At 37.2% G+C, this 27,651-nt stretch overlaps 1 protein-coding gene across 1 annotated transcript in view; it reads left to right on the forward strand.

The window, feature by feature from the left end:
- tmem184a (transmembrane protein 184a) overlaps nucleotides 1-27,651 on the forward strand; it is a 37,291-nt gene that overhangs the window by 3,452 nt on the left and 6,188 nt on the right. Inside the window, 6 exon segments of the mRNA NM_213520.1 lie at nucleotides 10,300-10,465; nucleotides 13,024-13,114; nucleotides 13,464-13,539; nucleotides 17,652-17,743; nucleotides 17,854-18,023; nucleotides 19,850-20,047. Coding sequence (NP_998685.2) covers nucleotides 10,300-10,465; nucleotides 13,024-13,114; nucleotides 13,464-13,539; nucleotides 17,652-17,743; nucleotides 17,854-18,023; nucleotides 19,850-20,047 — 793 coding nt within the window.

Raw genomic sequence — 27,651 nt, forward strand, 5'->3', positions numbered from 1 at the left:
CGCAGATCGATCGAAATCTGTCTTAAAGCGGTGCATTCTGGTTAGAAATCTTGTCCGGATTGATGCTGCGCCGATGCCACGTGACTGTCACATGTGGCATCAAAGTACCGCGACAGCGCTCCGAGATCAGACGGCAAACTCAGACCATGCAGCTTCTGAAGAGCGACTGCAGGAGCTTTGATGACGACACCGATATTACACGATTGGCCGAGTTCACCACATGACAACAAACACGTGTATTTCGGGTTTATAATTGGACAAATTCCGATTCAAAAGTTTCAAAACAAACAATTCACTTTTCACACCCTCTCTATCCTGTACACATCTTGCTTATTAAAAGACTACCAATATTTTACTGCAGTAATCATCTTTTGTTAAATAGTCTGGTTATAAAGGTTAGCTTGTTTGCACAGGTTTATTTTTAATTTTAACTTTTTATACAGACTATTTACTGCATTCATGAACGATTTAAATGATATATTTAGTGTATATTTTAGTGAATAACCTAAATAAGTCTTCTATCTATAAATGTACATATATGTAAACCCTTTTTTAGCATATTCAAACAAGAAGTATTAGCCCAAAGATTGATGTTTAACTCCTAGAATTTATGCTTTGTATTTAATAGACCTGTTCGTTTTTATGTTTATATTAACCTCTCATTTCCTCTTATTTCTCTCATGCATTTGTTAGATATTTTATTCATAATTCTCTCTTATTGTTTAAAAAAGAACTACAGTTTGTAGAAACTGTATTCTGTTTTATTTGTAAATGTTTTGTTGTTATAAATAAAAATAACAAAAAAATATGATGACGCCATGTTATCGGTCATCATGACTGCAGCAACTTTAAGTCCCGAAGTGTCCAGCTGTCCGTCTTGACGGCTCCGTTTTCAACTCCGCCCCGCCTGCGCTCGGCTAATCTCGTTGATCACCGGCTGCAGCTGAGCTTTATGTCGAACGCACCTAATGGCTGTTTTGATAATTGCACAGGAGGGACGACACAACGGCACCTGTCATGAAAAGAATAGGAATCCATTGTTTTTTTCAAATTTATTTATTTTTTTAGTGTTTTCATGACTAAATAAAAAGGAAAAACAACAGATTCACATTTAAGAGCAAGTGGCGGCCCCTGGTGGTTTGGCGCTATGGGTTGTGTATAGGGAGGCTCAGCTCTTTAATGTTTATTCCCAAGCTTCACAGAAAGACTTAAAAAAATTAGAGAAATACAGCAAAATACCTTTACGGGATGATAGGGAAATGGAACTGTAAAATACAGGCAAATCCCATGGAAAATGGGAGGGTTGACCGGTATGCCCCCATGAAGGACATACAAACAAAATGTATAGGGTGGTCATAGGGCTGGGCAATTTGGCCTAAAATCTAAATCGCAGAGTTTGTGCTTCTTGTCATTTCAAAATAAATTTTGAGAGGTGCACGTCAGCCACGGTGAGGGGTTTGCTTGATGTAGAAGTATAAATAAAGCGGGATCACATGACTCCACATGCAGTAGGAAAAGTAATTGAAAAAAATTTACCTGGAAAAATTTGATCAATTATACGTTCTGAATGTCAATTTTAATAATTTTTCCATTAATAGCTAGGTGGTCAAATATTTATATTCGGTCATATCCGTATCTTAAATAAAAACATTAATAATTAAAATATGGGCGACGTGTTGGCACTGTGGGTAAGCAGCAAGAATGGAGTTTGCATGTTCTCCCCGTGTTGGTGTGGGTTTTCTCCGGGTGCTCCGGTTTCACCCCACAATTCCAAAGACATGTGGCATAGGTGAATTCGGTATGCTAAAATTGATCGTAGTGTATGTATGAGTAAGTGTGTGAGGATGTGTCCCAGTGATAGGTTGTAAGGGCATCCGCTGCATAAAACATGTGCTGGATAGGTTGGGGGTTCATTCCACTGTGGTGATCCCAGATTAGTAAAAGGATTAAGTTGAAAAGAAAATAAATGAATGAAAAAATTTTATTTTAGATAAACATATACATTTTGACCTCCCCTAAAATGGTTCATACCGTTGTAAATGCAGAATCGTCCCATGCAGTATATGCAAGAAAAATTCATTCAGCAGTCTGAATTAGGGCTGCACAATATTGGAAAAATCACATTTTTTTATTCCGCAATATGTTGCAATATGTGTACGATTTCACTAGACGACATGAAAAACTATTTGGAAATAATTTATAAATTTAGATTGATTGGTATGATTCTATAAGGGAGTGTATCTGCATAAAATATAATAAAAAAAAACATTTAAAAATTCAATAAAGAACAACATAATTAAACAAACAGCATTTTATTGTTTTCAGAGGAGTCAAACTGTATTCAGGTATACACAAATTTAATATAAAATAACACTCCATAGTCTTTAAATAAATAATTCAATAAAATGAATCGGTATTCATTTTTCAAAATTGCACATGGTACAATTTCTCATTCCTAAATGCTTTAAAATCCCCGTACAGTCACAGCCCTCAAAAAACACTTACAAAATGATCAGTTATAATCCAGACTCAACATTGCATATTCTGTGACGTGATTATAGCGAATGATCACATTGCGATATCGATACTGAAACGATATATTGTGAAGCCCTAGTCTGAATTCGTCATATCTAGAGCACAATAAACACCGTAAGTGTTCACAAGACATTCTTATTGTAAAATAGATGTTTATATCTATATGTAGCCTAAAACTTTAGTCAAAATAAATGCATAGTTTGTGTTTTAATAGACACCTACTCACACTTTCATGGTTATTCATTTATTGGCACAGGAATGCTAACTATTTACTGTTTGTTTTTTTAATCAAAAATAGATTGTCGTTGAGAATCATACATCTGCTGAAATAGACAATCACAGTTTACTGTATGTCAGAATACACTTAATATCCTTCAAAACACTGAAGACTTGAGTTAAAAAGTTTGATGTTATTGATTTAAATATCTAAATTTGGTTAACTAAAGCATGTATTACGCAAGCTAACATTACCAAAAAAGTTGACCCCTTCTGATGTCTGTTGAATAATACGCACCCTGCTCGTCAGTTTAAGATTTGACATTTTAGTTTTGATGACAGCGTCTCATACACATCAGACTCTATATTATATGTTTTTCGTTATTTAATAAGCAGATTTGCTCAAAATTAGTGTTGAATAGACAGAGATAAAAGGGCACCATTCAAATGTTTTGGTACAGAGGGATATTTTTATGTTTTGAAAGATGTCTGCTCACCAGGACCTAATTTGTTTGGTCCAAAATTGAGTTACATTGTTATGATATAAAGTACCCGTTTAAATGGTTAAAAGAATATGCACTCATTGGCCACTTTATTAGGTACACCTGTTCAGCTGCTTGTTGATACAAAAATCTAATCAGCAAAACACATGGCCGCAACTCAAAGCATTAGGCATGTAGACATGTTTAGGAAGATCTGATAAAGTTCAAACTGTGCATAAAAATGAAGAAGAGAGAGGATTTAAGTGACTTTAACATATTTGTTGGTGCCAGGTGGGCTGATATTAGAAACCGCTGGTATACTGGCATTTTATTGAGATACATATATTATTTTTCATTCATTCATTTTCTTTTCGGCTTAGTCCCTACATTTATCTGGGGTTGCCACAGCGCAATAAACCGCCAACTTATCCAGCATGTTTTTTTACGCATCGGATGCCCTTCCTGCCGCAACCCATAACTTGGAAACATACACACACACCCATTCACACACATACACTGCGGACAATTTAGCCTACCCAATTCACCTGTCCCGCATGTCTTTGGTCTGTGGAGGAAACCGGAGCACCCAGAGGAAACCCACGCGAACATGAAACTCCACACAGAAACGCCAACTGACCCAGCCGAGGCTTGAACCAGCAACCTTCTTGCTGTGAAGCGACAGCACTACCTACTGCGCCACTGCATCACCTATATTATTATTTTTTTTTTTTACATATAAATATATTAGCAAATCTAAGAGTTAAAAAAATCTAGTGAGTGTCAGTTCTGTGGGTGAATGCCTTGTTGATGCCTAAATTTCTGAAAATAAAACACATAAAAACCTTGAAGCAGGTGAGCTACAGGAGCAGAATAGCTACTAAGATTAAAAAAACAATTGCCTGATCGTCATGTAAGTTTTTTTTATTTCGTCTGCTGCAAGATTTGTATTTTTTATTTATTTATTAGGATTAACCCCACATTTATTTATAAGGATGGAGTCCCACAATTAATTGTAAGCACATAATAATAATAATAACACAATAAGAAAGAAACAAAACATATATTACATAACATCCATAAAACAACAGCAAACAACAAAACCTAAACTTTAACAAAAGGGGAAGTACTATACATGCATATTCATAGTACAAAAAATGTTAAACGACAAAATCCTCACCAAAAAAAACAAAAAAACAGTCCAAAGTAAAATATGACAGCAAAGTTTGCCTAAACACTTTAAATGATGCAATGGATCAAATGTTAGCAGGTAAATTATTCCAATCGTTTGGACTCTTAAACATAAAAGCTCTTTTACCAACATATTTTTAAAATGTGGAACAAAAAATGAGTCTGAATTTAGATGGTTGGGTCAGAATTGAACGTAAATAACATGAATCTATCCAGCCATGTGTCAGCAGTTCAAGCTGCCGATGTTGTGATGTTTTGGGCAATATTTTCTCGGTACACTTTGTTCCCTTTAGTACCATTTAAGCATCATTAAAAAGCCACATACTGAGTATTGTTGCTGACCATCTGAAGACAAATAAGTGTGCAACCCGAGTGCAAGGTGTACCTAATAAAGTGGTTATCAGTGTCAGTTGTGCTGTGTAATACTTTTGCTGTGATGCATTTTATCTGTGTTCCTTGAAAGGCAGAAAGTTAAATCAGGCACCATATCAGTCTTTGCCGATGCTTTTGAGGGCATAGTTCACCCAAAAATCATCATTTACCCTCTTCTGTTGAACCCAAAAGAAGATATTTTGAAAAGCATCATTTGCCATTTAGCCTTATTATGTATTGTAAATGTGGAAAATAGTACTATTAAAGTGACTAAATGTGTTCACATGGTCGTCTGCTAGCATTTGTTCTAGTCTGAGGCAGAAAATAAAGCGTGAGCAATATTTGTGCACCCAACCTTTGTTTATAGAGGAAGTTCTTTTGTGCTCGTTGAAAGACCATCAGTCACTAACCTTTACACCAGCTGTATCAGTAAAAGAGAGAGATAAGACCGTTCAATAAGTCTTCTTGTCATTTGTTCATAGATATAAACATGCTGAGCTCTTCTAATTTGCTGGGATATTTCCTTGTCCTTTTATATTTTTCCGTTCATTACAGCTAAAAGCGCACATCAAACCTGAATATCAATTTCTGCGGCATATGAATGAGTTCGCCGTGTTGCCTAGAGCTAGATGAAATCAGTTGGTGGTGGATGAGTTTTGTGTAAAAGTAATTGTCAGGTGAAGTGGCGCCACAGTATGAATATACCCATATTGTGTGTGTCGAATTACCAATTATATTTGCAGACATTGTTCAGTTTCAGGAAGGCCTGAAATCTAATTTCCCCGCTCTTGCTGCTATAGTTTGAATCTCTCTCCATTGCAGCCTATATGACCCATGAAGAAATTTAATATAGAATATGTTTCTCAAGCATCTGTTATGTAATTGAACCACTGGGAACGTCGTGATGGAGAGCAGAGGTCAGGAAAGGTATTTCTTCAGCTCTGAATTGCAGCGCCCGCAGTGTGCCCGGAGGACTTGCATTTGATTGCCTCCAAAGCATCTTGTGTGCCATACAAAAGCCAATACCTCTGAGAACCTGACAGTTTTGAAGCGTCCAAACATGCTATATAGAGCCTGGAAATGAGTCCCTGTGTAGTGCTTTTCCTCTTCAAGTCATAATCAAGTCAAAACAGTCTGGTTTTTTGGTCCCCCTGAACGACTCATCTACCGCCACCTCATCCGCGGCTTTCCAAGCAGTCAAACCATCGCCTGCGGAGGTTTGTGTGAGGCAACACATGTAAATCCTGAGGAGATTAAAGGAGCCCTCAGGATTGTTTTAGTATTTCACTGCCTTTTCTCAGCTATAGAAGATTCTCCCGACGGAGCCTCTTATGCTCTGCTTACTAAAGGCAGGAATTGAGATTGTGTTCCCTCTTCTGAAGCCACTGATTTGCCTGCATAACTTTCCCATCAGTCCCAAGGATATCAAAGGAGTCTTTGAAGACCAGCTATTTAGAACACGAGCACCTTTTAGGCCAGTCTTTCTTAAGTGAAATGTTGCAATGACAAGGCGCCGGCAGCACTCGTGGGTAGGCCCTTTCTCTGTTCTCTAGATTTTATAAGTGTTACAGTCTTGAAGTTGGTTTTGCACCTTGTGATTCACTGACTCTTGTTTTGAGGCTCCACAGGCAGTTCCTTTCTTTGCTTCAGACAGGGTGTAATTAGCTTTGACTGCGTTTCTGCGACAGCCAGCAGACAGTCAATGGCCAAAGCCATTACTGTGAGCGCAGCTCTCTCTCACTGTCAGCAGTGGATTATGGAGTCTGAGAGACTATGAACTTATTTCCCCTGCAGGCTAGGTGAAATGGAGGACATCAGTTCAGAGAGCAACTCCCCTCGCTTTTTCCAGAGCCCAAATACATCAAGCCTGCACCCGTGGAATGAAGGCCTCAAATAATCTGATTTCAAATGATTGAGAGTGCCAAAGTTTAAAAAGCCCAGCGAATATTGAGCCCCATCAGTAATAATGTGAAGTTCAAAGGGATTTTGAGGACATTTATAGGCTTCAAATAATTCAGTGTTTGTCAAATTTAGACTTTAAATCTGTATAGCCGAACTACGTGTGACTTTTGTATTCTGTGCAAAGTAATTATGTACTCTGTAAAAATATACATATACAAATATACAATTGTTATACAATAAATAAAATACAATAAATATACAAATGTTTACTTGGGATTCACATGTGTAATTGTATTATGGGTATGCATGGGCTGGTATAAGATTCTGACCGAATAATAAAAAAAAAAAACCTTGCATAGGAATACTACAGTATTGTGGTTACTGCTCTAAAATAGGCTCTTTTTAAATGTCTGGGTAAAAAACTAAAACTTTTCCCCCCTTTGAACACTATGTATTATGTTGAGGAACATTTCAAATATTTTAGAGCAGTGAACATGTCAGGCTAATTCATTCAAATGAATCATTGACTTCTGCTGTAGTTTCAAAAGCACTGATTACTTTACAATTTAAAACAGCATCTTTGGATATCTTTTCTGCTGGAAATACTGTTGTCCTAAAAAAAAAAATAAATAAATAAAAAAAACATTTTAAATAATCTACCGAACAGAAAAAAACAACAGAACATTTTGGTGGTTTTAAAACCTTGACTTTTCCAAATTGTGGTATACCTTGATAACGGTCATCATCCTATCATCCTATCCCCAATTATGCGATCTTAGTCTTGACTCCATCATTTTTGTTTTAAATGAGAAGTTGAACAAAATTTGTAGTTTAATGCAATATATTTAATATGTGTAAAAATGTATGTGTGTAACAGGAAAAAGTACTGCCAGTTAATGATTAAAACTATTAAAATGCCCACAAAATTTACTTTGGTAAACTTTTCAATATAAAAGTTGTTGGAGCAGAGATCAAGATCTCATCAGATTAAAAGAGTAAATAAATGCATGGAAAACACACAGGAATCATAAAAGGAAAATGGTTGATTAATGGATATATTCATATTGTACATTTTGTAGAGATCCCGTTTTCTTTTTTTTTTTTGAGTCCTTGAGTCCGAGTCATTTGATTTTGAGTATCTACCGAAACCCATTCCGATACTTTTATATACATAAAAAAAGAATAAAGAAGAGTGAAGAAACAGATCCATGGTGTTCTTATTCAATTTGCATTATTTTAACATTCAACAACTCTGTTAACAAACAGAACACTTCTGTGAGGTGGCTTGAAGTAATAAATAACAGAAATTCCACACTTTTAGCACTAAAGTTCAAAAGTAAATCTAAAAAATCTAATATGAAAACAAACAGCATATCAAGTTTACATGTCTTAAGGTTTGCTTCGGCAAAATTGTCATCATCAACTTTATAATTCCTCCAGACCATAGACATACTCTCGCTTTCCACATCAAGCTGCTTCCGTGTTCTACTTTGCTGGCATTTAACCAATAACATCTCTGCAACAAAGTGATGTCATTCGCATACGTTGTTGTTTCAAAGTCAAAAAATAGGTCTAACTCTGTGCTACCGCATAACTATAGATGTGTTAAAAAATATTGAGAAAATCTATATATAGATGCACATATATGTGTGTGTGTGTGTGTGTGTGTGTGTGTGTGTGTGTGTGTGTGTGTGTGTGTGTGTGTGTGTGTGTGTGTGTGTGTGTGTGTGTGTGTGTGTGTGTGTGTGTGTGTGTGTGTGTGTGTGTGTGTGTGTGTGTGTGTGTGTGTGTGTGTGTGTGTGTGTGTGTGTGTGTGTGTGTGTGTGTGTGTGTGTGTGTGTGTGTGTGTGTGTGTGTGTGTGTGTGTGTGTATTCGAGTCCTGTTCGGGAGGTATCGTCCGATTCCGATCGAGTCTGAAACACATGATCAGGCACGATTTCCGATCACATTTTGTAATGATTTCCATGTTCATGAGTCAATTTGACTGCTATTTTAAAGGGAAGCTTCAGCCAAAAATGAAAATTTCCTCTCACTCAAGTGGTTCTAACTTTTTTTTAGGATTTTCTTCTGTTGAACACAAAACAAGATATTCTGAAGGATATTGGAAAAAGCAGCCACTGACATCTATAGTTGGAACAAAAATACAATAATTCAATAAAATAAAAACATTCTTGAGTTTGTGTTCAACAGAAGAGTGAAGCACAAACAGGTTTGGTACAGGCTTTGATGTTCTAAAAAAGAAACATTCTCGAAGTGACCGCTGCCATGAAAGAATAGCAGTCATTTTTCTGTACTGTAATTTCTAAACAAGAAGTTCAAAACCTGTCTCAATATATTTAATTAAATTCAGTTATGTATGTAACAAATAGCAAAAATTGCAACAAATTGCATCTTAGAAAGACATGTGAAGCTCTGAATTATTTTAAAGTGTTTAAGTCCATTTGCAGCCTACAGTATACTGTACTTGTTTTAAAATGTAATCTTTTTTTTTTTTAATTCTTGCTTTTGAAATTGGACCACCTTTGTCAGATAACAGTGACCAAATCAGTCATCAAATATGGATTTTACTAGGATGCAGCCTTTGAATAAGGACACACTTCTTTATAGTGTTCAGGTTGTTTTGTCCGGTAGAAGTTAAAGTCTGCAGGACTGGATCTTGAAGACCAAAAGTTACCACTTTTGTAGGGATAGTTTGAGGGATAGTTCACCCAGATATGAAGATGCACTCCCCATTTAGGAGTTTCTTTATGCTTGACACTAAAGAATATAATTGGAAGAATGATGGGCTGCATGATACTGGCAAAATATGTATTGTGCGATCATCGTGTTGGAGTATTGCGATAACCATATATTTATAACATTCCCTACAGAAAAAAAAATCGATTTATTAGCATTTTAAAAATCGTTTATTTGTGTTTATACCAAAATAAACAAATATAAAATCTTTTTCAGGCTATGTTAAGGAGCAAACTGCAAACATTTATACTTTATAAAACTGAAAAGTCTGAAAATTTTGCAGATATTCTCATTCTTATTTACTGTTGTTGTCATTTTCCTTCCATGTCTTTACTCCAGTCATTAGTGCATTTATTTATTTATTCATTTATTTCATTATTATCATTTTTTCTTTCAGCTATCTTCTCTAAAGCAATATAGGTTCACCTTTGGGCTCAGTCTAGCCCCCAACTGATTGATTAAATTGGAATAAACAACCTATGCATGCAACACAAACATGTTGACACACAAAATGAAATAGGAATTATCTCCCCTCTCTGCTATGCAGATAATCAATAATAAATGTATATCACAATAACCATCATTTTTCGACATAGCCTGCTTCCCTAGTTAGTTTAGTTTTATTTGTTCCATTGTTTGTTTTATTTCTTCTGCTTGCCTTTTTTTTCTCATGCTAGTCTGCTCTAAACTCTTAAAGTTAACTAATAATTACTATTTTTCAACACCACTGCAACTAACACTTAAAATATTCCTGTTTGCCCAACTCCCTTTTCCTCCTACCTTGATGATACACTGATAATACACACTTGTTTTCTTGCCATACTTGGCATTTATGTTGCTTTTTTTATCACATTTATGTCTTTCTAGATCTACTTGCACCTGAGGTCGTACACGGTGCCAAACGAGCAGCGCTACATCATCCGCATCCTCTTTATCGTCCCCATCTATGCCTTCGACTCATGGCTCAGCCTGCTGTTCATCACTAATGACCAGTATTATGTGTATTTCGACTCTGTTCGTGACTGCTATGAAGGTACAGTAAATCTGAGCTCCTCTCTGCCCTTACATCTACTCCTGTCCCCCAGGCGTAGCATTATTCAGGCCAAATAGTACAGCGGGCGGAATGACGTGTCTGTTGTTTGGAATAGTAAGGATAGGAGAGCTTGATTTGTAGACGTTGGGGGGTGGCAAGTTTCATAGACGGGGAAACTGATACATTGCAACTGAACAAACCTGTTTGTCTTGTTAGTGCTAGAATGGAGGATGGCCAGTTGTCTCTGTTATTATCTTTTCAGGCTTAATCCTCTATCCCTAGACAATCAAGATTTGAAACACTCTTTTCCCGGCGGTGTTTGAGTTACCTGGGAAAATAATAGTGTTGGTGCTGTTTTGTTTAAACCTGGGGTCACATATCTTGGTCCTGGAGTGCCGTTGTCCCTGCAGAGTTTAGCGCTAACTTGTCTCAAAACATCTGCTTGGAAGTTTTAAGTATACCTAATACCAGAGATTTTCGAAACTGTGTCGAGATGAAAATATGTGTATTACTCGCTATTGAAAATAGTGTTACGGCTAACATTGAATCCACACGACACCTCCGCTAATCATGTAACAGCATTAACAGCGCTCACATTGCTGATGCAGCTTTACCCTGCCTTCTCTTAAAAAATACTTTTTTATTATATACATTTGATTGAACATGAATGTGTCGTATAGTGTTAAACATGTTGAAGATCAGCTTCCAGGCTTTAGATTGATTAAATGACAAGCTATTACAAAAGCTGTTTATTTAATGTTGTGACACCTCTCCTCTATTGACTTCCATTCAAACAAAAGGTCTCTGGTCTCCTTCCTCATGCACTGGTTTTGTCTATTAAGATTTTGATTAGCTTGTTCAAGTGTGTTTGATTAGGGCTGGACGATGTCGACCAATTTGGCATCATACGTCGTAGGTGGCGGTGAATTAATCATTAATGAATAACTAAGGAATTCATAACGAAGTAATTATTTGTAGCCTACAGTTTCCATTTCCTGACCCGCATGGTCTATGTTTTACCCATAACCAAATCATAAATAAGTTAAGTTACAACCAAATTACCACCTGTCTATCACTTTTTTGCAGGACTCTGGCATGAATAGGCTCTGAGTGATTTGTGTCATTATAATGGCATCGACAATCTTGGTTGGTAAAAAAAAGGTGCCCAATCAACAGCAACCAATCAACAGTATCTGAGGTTTTTGCTATAATTACTAAGAGTACAAGCGTGAAAGTGAAAGATTGAAGCATTGTACTGGCGCTGTAACGCATTACTTAAAAGATTCAAAAGACAGAAGGGTCGTAAGATAGAGACAACATTAATTAAATTTCACGTTTATAGAAACTATAGTGGGACTCGATCCAGTGGTACATCCTTGATAAACTGTCTGGCGTGCACTGCTCTCTGGGGTTTTGTGCTCAAAGCGCCCGCTGACTGCCTGGAGCTCAGACTTCTATGCAAATGCTAGAGTGCATGACAGAGAGTGTGTGTGTGTGGTCACGTGATGTGTGTTTTGAGTGGTATAGTGTGGACAGAGAGCCGTTCATAAATGCCAGGTGAAATGCCAGTGTGGACGTGGATCATTTTCATTCTAAAAGGCCATTTTACAACTAGTGTAAACGGGGCGGGTTGCTGCTGCAACGGGAGCATGTGGAGGATCGCAATGCCGGCTCAGCATCGTGATATCTATCAGCCATCGGCCCAACTCTAGGTTGGAGCTACAACTTTACAGCACACTGGCCCTCCAGGAACAAGCTTGTGACCACTGATTTAAACTATCATTGTAACCGTGTACACATCAGTCACAGTTTTGAAGTTCAATCTGTTGTGTTCTCGGTTATACTTCAGTTCAAAAGGCTGCAGTTATTTGACCAAAAATACAGTTAAAAACAAAGCTGTAAATTTACACTGGTTATTTCAGCCCAAATTTGAGTTTAATATGAACCCACTGGGTTAAATTAATTTAGAATAAAATGTTTACCCAAAGTTTGGGTTCTATGTATTCAACTCTGATTGTTACCTTTAGCCTAATGTCTGCTCATATTTGCCCAAAATTATGACATTTTAACCCAGTTGTTATGTTTGTCTGTGTTTAACACAAATTAAAACAAGCCAATATTTTTATAGCACAATATGCAATATGTTTATGTATTGTTCAAGAAACAATTCTTATCCATGTGTGGATGCAAACAAAATCTCAAAATGAACAAACAAAATTTAAAGATCCAATTGTTAATTCAACTACAAAAGTATTAAAAAAAATTCTAACCGAAAGCTCCAGAAGTCCAGAAACTTTGCCATAACTTGTGTTATTTCTCGTATAAACGCTCTAAGTCAGACAAGAGACAATAAGATCGAACCATCTAATCTGTCTTTAAATAAACTTCTCAGGTTAAGAAGGATTTCCTGGAATTCCGCAATCTTGTTTTGTCACACAAAGTGAAAAAGATATTCTTTCATGTCAAACGTGTTCAGCCTGCTTATTTAAAACTCACTGCAAGCTCAGCAAATAGTTTGCCTGTCATCTAAATTAGATTTTTCCTTTTTATTCTTCTAGCATTTGTGATATACAACTTCTTGAGTCTGTCTTTTGAGTACCTTGGAGGAGAAAGTGCCATCATGTCCGAAATAAGAGGAAAGCCCATTCAGTGAGTGTGCCTGTTTATTTTTTATATATAAATAATTGCTATTTTTATATAGCGTTTTAAAAGCATGATAAGGATGCACAATATGGTTTGTAGACATGATTATTGGGGTTTTAAATATTATATGATATATATATATATTTTTTGATGTTTTAATGTCATTATGATTATGTGACTGGAATAACTCAAATGTGTACATGGAAAGATGCATTCACATACAGAAAATGTGGTTATTCTTGAAGTGAACTTTCACCTGGACAGAGATTTTGATTCACTGTTTCAGATTTCTCCCCTAAGAGATCCAGTCAACAAACCGCAATATCAAATGTCCTTCTTCATTTGTCTCCAACAGGTCTAGTTGCCTGTATGGCACATGCTGTTTGGTAGGGATGAGCTACTCTATTGGCTTCCTGAGATTCTGCAAGCAGGTTTGTTCCCATGTTTTTTACATCCACATAAATGACTATTGTTTTCTTAATGTTATTAAAAATAAATGAATCATTTTTATTTCATATTCTTAATCAATTCTTCCAAGAAATGGAAGCATCAGAGGTGACAATTAGATGTATTTACACTATAATGAACTCAAATGAACCATGATTTATTTAATTAATTTATCAACATGATTTGCTTCATTTACATGGAGTAATTTATCATTTACATGCATTAATTTACATATAATTTACATGAATTAATTTACAGTGCAAAATGTCACTGCAGAAAATGGTTAACACTAAGTTCATAACGTTATTAAGGCAATTTTATGCTGTTCCTTGTTGTTTTTTTTTTTTTTTTTTTGTCATTTCTAGTCCAAATATCTAAAAATTCTTTAATAAAGAAGCATTTTCTAGACAAGTACAACATATTTTCTTGTTTTCAGAAACATGTTAAAATTAAGTTAGTTTTTTTTTCTTTTCTTAAAATATCTGCCAATGGAGTAAGCAAAATAATCTTATTTCAAAGCAAAAATTAGTATTTTGCTTATTTGCTTATTATTTTGCCTGTTTTAAGGGAAAATCCACTTATTTTTGCCTTATTTCTGAAAACAAAACAATATTTTTATTTGTATAGAAAACGCTTCATGGTTTTTAGATATTTGGACTGGAAACAAAAAGAAAAGCATTTTTTGCAGTGTACAGTTGCATTAATAATGTTATGAACTGATTTTAAACCAGTTTTAGTTTACAAATGTTAAACAAATAAAGCACTACACAAAATATGAAAATGTTTTAGGAGAGTCAATGATACTTTTAAATATATAAAAGAAAGGTTTGTTAGATTTTTAATTGTCTTGGTTGTGTTAAGATATATCATATGACATAAAATGAGAACTCTCACAGAGACAGGCTTCATAACCTTGTATTCATCAGTACATTATCTGATTATCAATCAACTTTTATACCAAATGTTATAAAATTATACTCATTCTCATTTATGACATAATGTCACTGTCTGTCTGAAACTAAGGCTGTTGACTTATTGCCTCTGTCCAATCAAGTGCTGACTCTGGAGGCATTATACAGATATCAAAAATACTTTTGACACAGCTTAAGTATTTGATCACATACAACAAAACAGAGAGGGCTTTTGTGATAATCGAGGGGACAGTTGCTCAAAAATATACAGTGGAAATCAGAATTATTAAACCCTTTGATTTTCTTTTTTTAAATATTTTCCAATTGATGTTGAACAGAGCATGGAAATTTTCGCAGTATGTCTGATAATATTATGTCTTCTGTAGAAAGTCTTATTTGTTTTATTTCGGCTAGAATAAAGGCTGTTTTTTAATTTTTTAATAAACTTTTTAAGGTTAATTACTAGCCCCTTTAAGCTATATATTTTTTGTGACTTGCCTAATTACCATATCCTGCATAGTTAACCTAATTAACCTAGTTAAGCCTTTAAATGACACTGTGTTTAGAAGTGTCTTCAAAAATATCTAGTCAAATATTATTTACTTTCATCATGGCAAAGATAAAATAAATCAGTATTTAGAAACACATTAACACATAATATCTGAACCCTTGGTAACAAAAGTAAATGCACCCCTAAGCAAAAATGTACAAATTGAGAACAATTAGTCATTTTCCTTCCCATGTGTCATGTGACTCATTAGTGTTACACTGTCTCGGGTATCCACAGATAGCAGGTGAGTTAAATTTGGTATAAAAGCTTCTCCACTCTCTCAATCTGGCCACTGAAGGTTCAACATGGCACATCATGGCAAACAACTCTCAGAAGACCTGAAAAAAAACAATTGTTGCTTTACATAAAGATGGCCTATGCTATAAGAAGCCAACACTCTGAAACTGTGCTACAGCATAGTGGCCAAGGCCATTCAGTGCTTTAAGAGGACAGGTTCTTCTCAGATCAGACCTCACCATGGTCGGCCAAAGAAGCTGAGTGCATGTTCTCAGCGTCACATCCAAAGATTGTCTTTGAAAAACAGACGGATGAGTGCTTCCAGCATTGCTGCAGAAATTGAAGCAATGGGGGGTCAGCGTGTCAGTGCTCAGACCATATGCATTGTTGTTGTCCTAAAAGAAAGCCTCTTCTAAAGATGATGCACAAGAAAGCTCGCAAGTAAGGACCAGGATTACTGGAACCATGTCCTGTGGTCTGATGAGACCAAGATACACCTATTTGGTTCAGATGGTCTCAAGCGTGTGTGGCGGCAACCAAGTGAGGAGTACAAAGACAAGTGCATCTTGCCTACCATCAAACATGGCGGTGTGAGTGTAATAATCTGGGGCTGCATGAGTGCTGCTGGCGTTGGGGAGCTAAATGTCATTGAAAGAAATTACTAACTAACATGTACTGTGACATACTGAAGAAGAACATGATCCCCTATCTCAGGAAACTGGGAAGCAGAGCAGTGCTGAAGAGGCTGAGGGGTAAAGGTGATGGACTGGCCAAGCTTGCCTCTTGAACTAAACCCCATAAAACACCTCTGGGGCAGAAAAAGAAGGTTAAGGAGCACAAGGTGTCAAATGTCAACCACCTCCTTGATGTTGTGATGGATGAGTGGAAAAAGATTCTAGTGGCAACCTCTGGTCAACTCCATGCCCAAGAGAATTAAAGCTGTGCTGAAAAATGATGGTCGCCACACAAAATACAGACATTTTACATTTTTACTTAGGGGTGTACTCACTTTTGTTGCCAAGGGTTTAGCTATTATTGGCTGTATTTTAATTATTTTGAGGGGACAATAAATTTACACTGCTTTACAAACTTTACACTGACTACTTTTCATTGTGATAGAGTCATTTCTGCAGTGTTCTCCTATGAAAAGATATAAATAAATATTTGCAGAAATGTGAGGGGTGTACTCACTTTTGTGACATACTGTAACTATAGTGTCTTGAAGGGGGCGGAGCATGTAAGATCCTAGAGAGCTTTTGATTGGTCAGAAGATTTGATAAGGAACTGAAGTGAGTTGATGTCAAAAATTGTTGATTCATTTAAGCATGACTAACAAACCACAAGCGTTCAATGTTTAAGTCTTTTTAATGCAAATATTGTCATCGCTTTGGAGCACACTAGCTACTTATAAAACTAGCAAACTAATACTAGCATCTAAAAAGATTTATTGTGATTTCATGGAGACTTTAACATCAATCCCAGATTTTACATTTATTTGTTTTAAACATGTAGACTTTTCAGTGTTTTTTAGGACTCCACTTAGTGTCTCAAATCCAAGTTTTGCTATGAAATTGTATGAGGAGGACAGCGTTTTTGTCTAAATAGCATGAATATATTAATAAGTGGGTCTGAATTCCTGTGACTTATCCTCCTCAGCCTTTTATCTACCTTTTCTACCTGAATTGTCATGAAGTGGCAGCTGTTATCTGTGCACCATTGTCTTTCCGGAGGAGCTTCAGTGGTTAAAGTAGGATTAAAAACAGTAGGAAGCAGGTGCAGGTAGCTTGATAATAAACACAAAAAATAGCTACAGCCGCCAGCCTGATGTTGTCTGTGTGACAGCTGAGAAACTCACGCTTTGAAAATAATACTGATGGAAATTGGATTTGAGAGCCCTGTCCCTAAAAAACACTGAAAAGAATGTGAATTCAACTTTCTGTTTTAATAGGAAGTGGAATTTCAAAACTCATAAATCTGTCTGACCTTACGGATTTTTCAAAGCGTCACCACCTTGCGAAACACCAGAGCGTGTGCTTTGATTATTTCGGAGACGGCTTTTTCACGCAGACAGCTTCGACTTAAAACTTGTGTTCCACGTTGATGGTTCAAGTGGTCGATTCTGATTTGCCTGTAGAGATATTGGGGAGAAATTCTCCTTTGTGTCATTCTCAATGAGTGGATTTGTCAGTCATGTCGAGCGTTGTGTTGATTATGTAAGAAATAAGCACCTCCTGTCAAAAATAAGCATTCGGCATTACCATGCCTTTGAAAAAGCGATGGGGACTAGAAGTTTTCTATCACTCAGACTATATGAGATGCTCTTGCTGACTAAATAGAAGAGGAGTAAAAGTCAAACCATTGCCGTTACTCATCTGTTACTAATGTCATCGTCATCTAGGCCACACTTCAGTTCTGCGTCGTCAAACCCATCATGGCTGTCATCACCATCCTTCTGCAGGCGTTTGGCAAATATCACGATGGAGATTTTAAGTGAGCCGCCTTGTCATTAATTCTCATATTAACACCCTCATAGTTACCTAACATCTGGCTGTTTAAATCAAGCGTTTCACTTTTCTGACGTTTTGTTTTTCCTTATATAGTGTAACAGGAGGTTACCTGTACATCACCATCATCTACAACTTCTCTGTCAGTTTGGCTCTCTATGCCCTCTTTCTCTTCTACTTCGCCACCAGTGACCTTCTGAGACCTTTTGAGCCTGTGCTCAAGTTCCTCACCATCAAATCAGTCATCTTCCTCTCGTTTTGGCAAGGTTGGTAACTGAAGTTTGCTTCGTATTACTTGGCATTGTTGTTACTTGACACTTCTGTCCAAGCGGAATATTGTTTGACTATGTTTATTGTTTATTAATAATGATATTAATAATAATAATGTTTATTCCAGCTTATTGCTTAGTCTTTATTGCAGGATTATTATTGTTAACTAAGACTAAACCGGAGAGAGCATGTGTATTCAATTGTGTTAACATGTAACTATAAAGCTAAATTAAAAACTAGAAAGATTAGCCTTGATGTATAATGCATCCTATAAAGAAATAAAGAAAGATTTAGCATGTTGCTACCAAGTTTAACACATTGCTATCATGTTTACTATGTTACTAGCATAGTTAATATGCAAAGATTATCCTCCCTGCTAAAATAAAAAAACTTAAACCAGCCTAGGTTGGTTGGCTGGTTTTAGCTGGTTGACCAGTCTAGTTTTAGAGGGATTTTGGTCATTTCCAGGCTGGTCTTAGCTGGTCAGGCTGAAAAATGACCAGCTAAAACCAGGACATTAAACTGGACATAGCTGGTTTTGGCTGGGCTTTCAGTCTGGCTAGGCTGGTCAAGTTGGTTTTAGCTGGTCATCTCCGAGCCTGACCAGCTAAGACCAGGCTGGAAATGGCTGGAAACCAGCCTGGAAATGGCCAAAACCCATCTAAAACCAGGCTGATCGACCAGCTAAAACCAGCTAACTAGCTTAGGCTGGTTTAAACAGTTTTTTTTTTCAGTTAGGCTTTGTCTGATACAGCTTTTAAAGACAGACAGACAGACAGCATAGTTAGCATACATAGATTATCATTTGTCTGATGCAGCTTTCAAAGAAGGGAAAAAGAAAAAAACTTAGCAATTTGTTACCTAGCTTAGCACATTGTTATGTTAAACAGGTTGCTAGCATAGTTAACATTTAAAGATTATCTTTAGTCTGATACACCTTTCAAAGAAAGAAAGAAAAAAGAGAAAGATTTAGCATGCTGTTACCTAGCTTAGCACATTGTTATCATGTTTAACAGGTTGCTAGCATAGTAAACATATAATTATATTATCCTTAATCTGATATAGCTTTCAAAGAAAGAAAGAAAAAAAGAGAAAGGTTAAGCATGTTGATACCTAGCTTAGCACATCATTATCATGTTTAAATGGTTTCTGCTAGTATAGTTAACATAGAAAGATTATCCCTTGTCTGATACAGCTTTCAAAAAAAGAAAGAAAGGAGAAAGATTTACATTGTTGCTACCTCATTTATCACATTGTTACCATGTTCAACATGTCGCAGCTAGCATAGTTACTAAAGATCATCCTTTGTCTGATACAGCTTTCAAAGAAAGAAAAAAGAGCAATATTTAGCATGTTGTTACCTAGTTTAGCTCATTGTTACCATGTTTAACATGTTGCTAGCATAGTTCACATATTTCCAGTGTGAAGTTAGCATGTTGTCAACATGCGTTTAATATGTTTTGCATGAATTTTAAGTTTTAAGTATGTTTTAAGTGAGTTTTATCATTTTAAATGATCATCTAGCATCTAGACACATGCCTAACGGGAGTCTATAAGATAGCAACAAAAATGTTCTACAATTTGTAAATGAAACTATATGCCATTTATTCATAACTGTTAAAATGGCCTAACAAAGATTACATTAAAATAAATGTAATATTTAACTTTTTTCTTTAAAAGTTATTTAAAAAAACTCCATCTATCCATAACTTCACCACACTCATATAGAAATTGGGCAAAAGTATTTTTTAAATTGCAAATTGTCTGGTAAATTGGAGTCATGGGCCATTTGAAAACATTTCTTTTGTGTGTCTTTCATCAGGCATGGTTTTGGCTATTCTGGAACGCTGTGGTGTGATCCCAGAAGCTCAGTTCATTGATGGTCATGAGGTTGGTGCTGGAACAGTAGCAGCCGGCTGGCAGAACTTCATCATCTGCATCGAAATGTTCTTCGCCTCCATCGCCCTCCGCTACGCCTTCACCTCCAGCGTGTACCGCGAGAAGAAAAACGAAGCACCAGGTTAGACACTCGAAAATCTGACACTTGGGGGAAAAAGAAAGAGTAACTTTGTTGTTTAGAGGTTCATAAAAACATGTCTCGTCAAACCTTTATGAGGCAACTGGAAGTTTTTCTCCTCAAGAGGGTTGTGACTCACAGTTCAGAGGACTGTTGGAAAGCTCCACTCATGTCAGATAGACACAGATCATCAAATAACTCCTGTGTAGTGAGAAACACAGACCTGTAGCAGGCCAAATGATGACATTTAACAAAAAAAAGTAGAAAACAGTCTTCAGTGGGTGCTTTTCTAGAGGTTATCCTTTCTATTAGGAATTTAACTTGCATCACAAAATCATTGATCAAAAAAAATTATCAAAAGCTTTTTTATTAGGGCTGTCACGATATAAGCATATTAATCCACAGTTATTGTGTCAAAAATAATATGAAATAACATTATTATTGATATTATTTTGATATTATTGATATTATTATTATTGTATCTGCGCGCGCAGAATTCTGCAGATTTTCCGCAGAATTCCGCAGATTTCTGCAGATTTTTAGTCCATCATTAATTCTGTTTGTTTACTCGAGTAAATGTGTAAATCTGAATTTATTCAGTTTTTATTCAGTTATTTTTTTTTACTTTTTATTTAATATATTAAGGTTTTAGTTATGATTTTCCGCTGGATACTCCCAAAATAATTCCGCAGAATTTTTACCAAAATTCACCGCAGAAATAGCAAAAAACGTCCTGATTATCTGTCAAAATAAAAAGTGTGGGGAAATACTAGCTGATAAATTCCCTTTTAGTTTACTTAGTTTAGTTTGGGTTTTAGGGCGGCACAGTTGGCTCAGTGGTTAGCACTATCGCCTCACAGCAAGAAAGTCGCTGGTTCGAGTCCCAGTTGGGCCAGTTGGCATTTTTGTGCGGAGTTTGCATGTTCTTCTCATGTTTGCATGGGTTTCCTCCAGGTTTTCTGATTTCCCCACAGTCCAAATGCACTATAAGTGAATTGAATAAGCTAAATTGGCCGTGGTGTATGAGAGTTTGTTTATATAAGTTGCTTAAATAAGTTGTTCCCTTTATTGAGTTGCGACTGGAAGGGCTTCCACTGCGTAGAACATATGCTGGATAAGTTGGCGGTTCATTCCGCTGTGGCGACCCCTGATGAATAAAGGGACTAAGCTCTGACTTTCGCCCGCTTATCCAGGGCCGGGTCGCAGGGGCAGCAGTCTTAGGAGAGAACCCCAGACTTCCCTCTCCTCAGACAGTTATTCCAGCTTCTCCAGGGGATCCAGAGGCATTCCCAGGCCAGCCTAGATATGTAATTCCTCCAGCATGTCCTAGGTCTTCCCCGAGGCCTCCTCCCGATGGGACATGCCTGGAACACCTCCCTAGGTAGGCGTCTAGGAGGCATCCGAAACAGATTCCTGAGCCACCTCAGCTGACTTCACTCAATGTGGAGGAACAGCTGCTCTACTCCGAGCTCCTCCCGTGTATCAGAGCTCCTCACCCTATCTATTAGGATGCACCCTGCCACCATGCGAAGGAAACTCATTTCAGCTGCTTGTATCCAAGATCTTGTCCTTTCGGTCATGACCCAAAGCTCATGACCATAGGTGAGAGTAGGAACGTAGATGGACTGGTAAATCGAAAGCTTTGCCTTTCGACTCAGCTCCTTCTTCACCACGACAAACTGATACATCAACCGCATTACTGCCGCTGCACCAATCTGCCAGTCAATCTCACCTTTCATCCTTCCCTCACTCCTGAACAAAACTCCAAGATACTTGAGCTTTTCCCTCTGGGGTAAGGACTTTCCTCCAACCTGGAAATAGCAAACCACCTTTTTCCGGTGGAGCACCATGGCCTCAGACTTGGAGGTGCTGATTCTCATCCCAGTCATGTCACATTCTGCAGCAAACTGCCTCAGTGCATGCTGAAGGTTTATTATTATTATTATTATTATTATTATTATTATTATTATTTACCACAATGCTGGCAGCTGTTACAAACATTTAATGAATAACCAAGAACTGCAGTTTCAATGTAAAATGCTTATGAAAAAAAATATGTAAACTGAAAAACTTTGAATGAAAAATTCCTTTTAAAGTTATTATTTAAAAAACAAATGCACAGAAAGACTTCTGAATTTCTGTTCTGAAAGTCATATAATGAATACAGTTAATTAAGTAAACAATTAAATGATGATGTTTTTTATAATTATTTGTGGGAGCCACTATTACTAGTGATTACATATTTCCATTTTTATCCATCAAGAAGCATACTCTATCTGAAAAAGCTAGTAGTATTTCTGATCATATCCTTAAAGCTCTGAAAGCCTCTCGGATAACGGATTAGTCATATTCTGCCGCTTGTGCTTTTCAGGGTAGCGAGGAAGAGTTCCGTTTCAATTTTCACCAATTTAAGCTGTAATGTCAGTTCAGCCGCTGAATGTTAAAAGCTGCATTAGATTTGTATTCTGACTTCAAGAGGCATCTATGAAATGTAACTTGAATGTCAATCAGATGTACACGCTTCAAGCCTTGTGTCATTGTTAATGTTAATATTCTGAGCGTGAGGTTTTTTTATTGTAGGCATACTGAAGCTTATTAGATAAGCTGTAGGGATATTAAAGCATATTAGATAACAGTTGTAGGCATATGTGTAAGAAGACCTACAAATGTGTTCTGGCTCATCTTTAGTTGTTGTTGTTTTTTTAGTATAAGGTGCCATATCAATACTTCTAACAGAAAGACCAGGGAGATAAATATGATATTAATTTTCATTTATCTGATGAGTATCGTTTGACAAAGTTGATATTAACAAATCATTGGATTTCTTTGGGGCAGCACGGTGGCGCAGTGGGTAGCACGTTCGCCTAACAGCAAGAAGGCCGCTGGTTCGCTGGTTTGAGCCTCAGCTGGTTCAGTTAGCATTTCTGTGCGGAGTTTGCATGTTCTCCCAGTGTTCATGTGGGTTTCTGCTGTGTGCTCCGGTTTCCCCCACAGTCCAAAGACATCCGCTATAAGTAAATTGGGTAAATTAAATTGTCAGTAGTATATGTGTGTAAATGAAAGTGTATGGTTGTTTCCCAGTGATGGCTTGCAGATGGAAGGGCATCCGCTGCGTAAAACATATGCTGGATAAGTTGGCAGTTCATTCCGCTGTGGTGACCCCTGATTAATAAAGGGACTAAGCTGAAAAGAAAATGAATGAATGAATGAATGAATGGATTTCTTTGGCAGAGGCCCCATCCATAGCTTGAATCGAAAGTTTGTTGATCCAGCTATGGCTGCCGAGGACAAAGGCAGGGGCGGAGCTTACCCCCCTGGACAGGGCCAATATGGTGGTAGTGGGGAGGATGGTGGGTAAACATCCGCATCAGTATCTGCAATCAAATGAAAAAAATGAATGAAAAACTTATACAATTCTTGAGTCTCGTGGCTATCGGTTGGAAATGATTGTGATGAGCGATGTGACATTATGTCTTCCTGGTAGAACTAGTGCTAAAAGCTACATTTCTAAAATGGCACCAGGGGTCCGTTCTTCGTACGTGGATTACTCAGTTAGCTGGACTTGGATATTGACGATTTGACACGATCCAGGATCGTTTCGTTCTTCAAAGCTGATCCGAGAGTTGTTGTCATAGCAACAGTTCTGCTAGGTCAAACCTGATCGGGAGCAGGTTCAATTCATATAAACAGGATTAGATCGGCTCAGTTCAAGCAGAGATAATACAGAAAGTATGTTCCGAATTCTGATATTTTCTTACAGTAGTAGTTATATACATTTGAGAAAATGGTACATATTTTTTAACTGTATATATATAAAGTTATAGTCATTAATAAAATAAATTAAGTTATACATATTAAAAAACATATGCAATCTGCACCCTCGAAATGAAAGTACAAAGATTGCCACCTGGTGGTGCAAAAAGAAAACCTATTGATATGAACTTTTTAGACCGCTTTAGTACAAATTGTGTATAATAGAAATGCACAATATGTGACTTTTTTTAAAGCAATAATACATTTCAGCAGTCATGAACATGTTTTGATAGTTAATATGCCGGTGATTTGATGCTTCACAAAAGTTGCAGAGCCTTTACCAATATGAAAACGCTTTTGTAAACAACCAGTTATTTTTTACACCGATTAAAAAACGGCTACTTTAATAAAGAAAATCTTTTCTAAATGTGGAACTAAATACACTGATTTGCATTGAAATACATGATGAATACTCTTGACACATGAAAGTGTAAAGCCTGCAGCTCACAACAAATGTGGAAGGTTATTGCGTGTCATATTTAACAAACCGTTTACTGCTAATTTGATGTAATTTTGCTCACATGGATAATTGAATATTAATCAGATGATGTCATTACGCTGCTGTGCCGTCAGCCAATCGTTGCATTGCTGATGATGATTTCGAGGATCGATAGATCTGTCCTTCACAACACATTCAGCGATCTCAGATCAGTTTATCCAGACATTCTAATCTGATTTGCGAACTTGTTTGAAGAACCAAATTAGCGAGAGATCAGTTATCAAGATTAAAAGATCCGGGATCTGCCAAATAATCTTAGATCATTTAAGCGAGGTACGAAACTTAAACTCTGCCTATATTAAATAGAGTGTAGACATCCAAATATAAGTCTTTACAAAACACAATAAATATACATAACAAATTCATTTTACCTATACCAACTACAAGGATTTAACACTACTCACTCACTCACTTTTCTTCAGGTTATTCCCTGCTTTATCAGGGGTCACCATAGCAGCTGATATAGCACAAAAATGACTTACCTATTTAAGTATTAGCAACCGCAAAGTAGTCAGTTATTGGTTCACTACAATCTTACTTCAAACTTCAGCAAATCTTTCTTAGGATTAAAAAAAAAAAAATTATTATTATATATTATATATAATATTATAGGTGGGCATAGATGTTTTTTTTTAATCTTGGAATTAATCCAGATTAATCTAGATAAAATGGCTCGTTTGAATTTCTAATGAAGGCATTCTGAATATGTGTGCTACCCAAGTAATGACTAAATATAAGTCTTTGAGAACGGGTTTCTCAAGCCAGGTGGCGCATTAGACCAGGGGCTCATCTCCTGTTTCTAAAATGCATCACAAACTGCTTGAGAAACTGTTGTACTATTAAACTTGGTGATGAAAAAAATGATGTTCAATAAGATGTACTTGTGTTTACTAACTGGTTATTCAGTTAAACATGAATTTTGAACTGTTTTGTAAGCCTACATAAGCTCGAAACAGTGATTTTTGATTACCTAAATCTGACTAAAGTCTAAACAGAAATGGAATTAAGACATATGGAGTATGCATATATTATTGGCATTATTGAAGTAAACACCACAATCAAACTATTACCGTCATGTAGGACGTTTCGCCACATATTTGACGAGATCCACACACATGGCTGTCAGTAAAGGACCACACACACATCGCGAAATGCGAAAGTTTTTTTCTTTCTATTTGGTGTGACTTATTTAATTCCATAACACACTCACTAGTCCTTCCTTCTTATTTGCGTCTAATACCCCAGTTTGTCATGGGGGCATGAATGAAATGTTCATGAGTGAAAGTGCCGAACTGCAGTTAAAGTCACCCAACATTACAGAAAACTCTTTCATGAAAGCACTTCACATAAACACCTTAATTATATTATTGTCTGTTAAGGCAAATAACTAGACTACAGATGTCCATGTAAACGTAGTCAGTAGTGTCTTTGAACTAAGTAAAAATCCAAAAGGTCATCCTGCTGACCAAGCACACACACACACAGACAAATCTCTCTCTCTCTCTCTCTCTCATACGCGCACGCGCGCACTAACACACACACAAGCATCAAGCAGACACACAGGCGTTTGCTGTTATATCAACTCAAAGGCTTGTAATACCATGTATCAAGTACCAATATAATACCAAAAGGTTTTATATAAATTATATACATTACATTTATATACATTACTCTCGGGCCGATTCCGGCGCGGATGCAGCAGCATCGACATGCTTACGGCCGCCGCATCTGGCCCGATTGATTCGGGCCGGAATCGGGCAGTGAGTCCACAAGCATCCGGAGTCCGGCAGCCGGAGCCGGGCCGAGGGGTAAGTCTCCGGCAGGCGAGAATCTAGCCGGAACTGGCCTGAGTGTATTTTGCTATCTGGGAAATCTCTCCCTCTCTCATTCGCGCGCGCGCGCACTAACATACACACACACACAAGCACCAAGCACACACACAGGCAAAGCTCTCTCTCTCTCTCTCTCTCTTTCTTTCGCATAGCAATATCCACGATATTGCTAGACAGCCCGCTCCCGTCCCAAATTAAACCCGTTACCGACTGCGGAAATTTATTCCCGCGCCGCAGAAATCTGGTCGGGTCCTGCGGCGTCCGCGGGACAGCCGCGGGAATGCAGACCTCTAGTCCCAGCTCCCAACCCAACTCAGACCTTACTGTCCTATTTAAACAATTAAAAAATCAAGACATGATCAAATTTTATTTTGGTCAAATAGACGTAATCTAGAGGCTTTTGCCTTTCATATAAGCCACTTTTGATACCAAATGATCAACTAGAAGTCAAGTTTTTATTTGTTGTGACTAAAACTAGAATAGATGATAAGACTTTTGTCAGGTAGTGTAGACAATAAAGAAAAAAAAAAGAAAATATATATAATATATATATATATATATATATATACTCATATTACTGGCATATGAAGTCAAAGCTGCTTTTGTTTTAACCACAGTTTAGCACAGAGCGGGAAAGGTGAAGTCACTGTTCACTGTCGATTTAAAGGTCACGACTGTTGTGAAACCTGTTAAACCTTTTCCAGGTCGGCCTTTTCTCCCAAGTGGACCAGCTTTTGAGATGCTCAGGATGGTGTGCTTGTCCAGTTTTTACCCTCTGCTCTTGAGGCCAGATCCCCAATAGTCCATCCGTTCACACACAGTGTAGGCCACTGGAGATCTACCAGCATAGTTTAAGTATTTCTTGAACAGGAGGTCAGAAACTTCCACCCCTCTCATGGCAGCCTGCCGTCACCTTTGTCCGAGCTCTCATCCATCAGCCACAAGGCAAAATGCAGTTTGCTGGAACTCATCATTTTCCAGTGTATACGGCTGTACTCTGTAACCCCATTCAATACATCCACAGCTAAGCCAAAATCTGGGGGGTTTGTAAATTTCTTTTGTGGGCCTCTTCAGTCTGTAGTAGATAAATGAAGCAAAAGAGTGATTTGGCAACCCCATCAGTGAAGCGGAGCAATGCATTGCTAGTGTTTTCATCCTGGTTTCTATTTTGCGAACAGCTGGGTTGAACCTTGGCAGCGCCAGCAGGGATGTGCTCACAAGGGTGAGGATAATAGCAAGATTGCATTGTGTGGAAATGTCACCGGCTGTTAAAGCATTGTGTAATACAAACAAAATGCAAAAAGAATGTGGAATATGACTGTTGTGTTAAGTCAATCTGGGCAGGCTGTGTATTATTCTCCAAGGTGAATGTTCACAGTTTGTCTGTATTTACAGCAAGTCTTTTTGCCCAGTTCTTGGGCTCTTTATTGGTTGGATGAATTAGATTAGAGATCTACGTGGGG

Source organism: Danio rerio, chromosome 3 (assembly GCF_052040795.2).
Source record: "Danio rerio strain M-AB ecotype USA chromosome 3, GRCz13ab, whole genome shotgun sequence".
In the NCBI taxonomy this organism is placed as follows: Eukaryota; Metazoa; Chordata; class Actinopteri; order Cypriniformes; family Danionidae; genus Danio; species Danio rerio.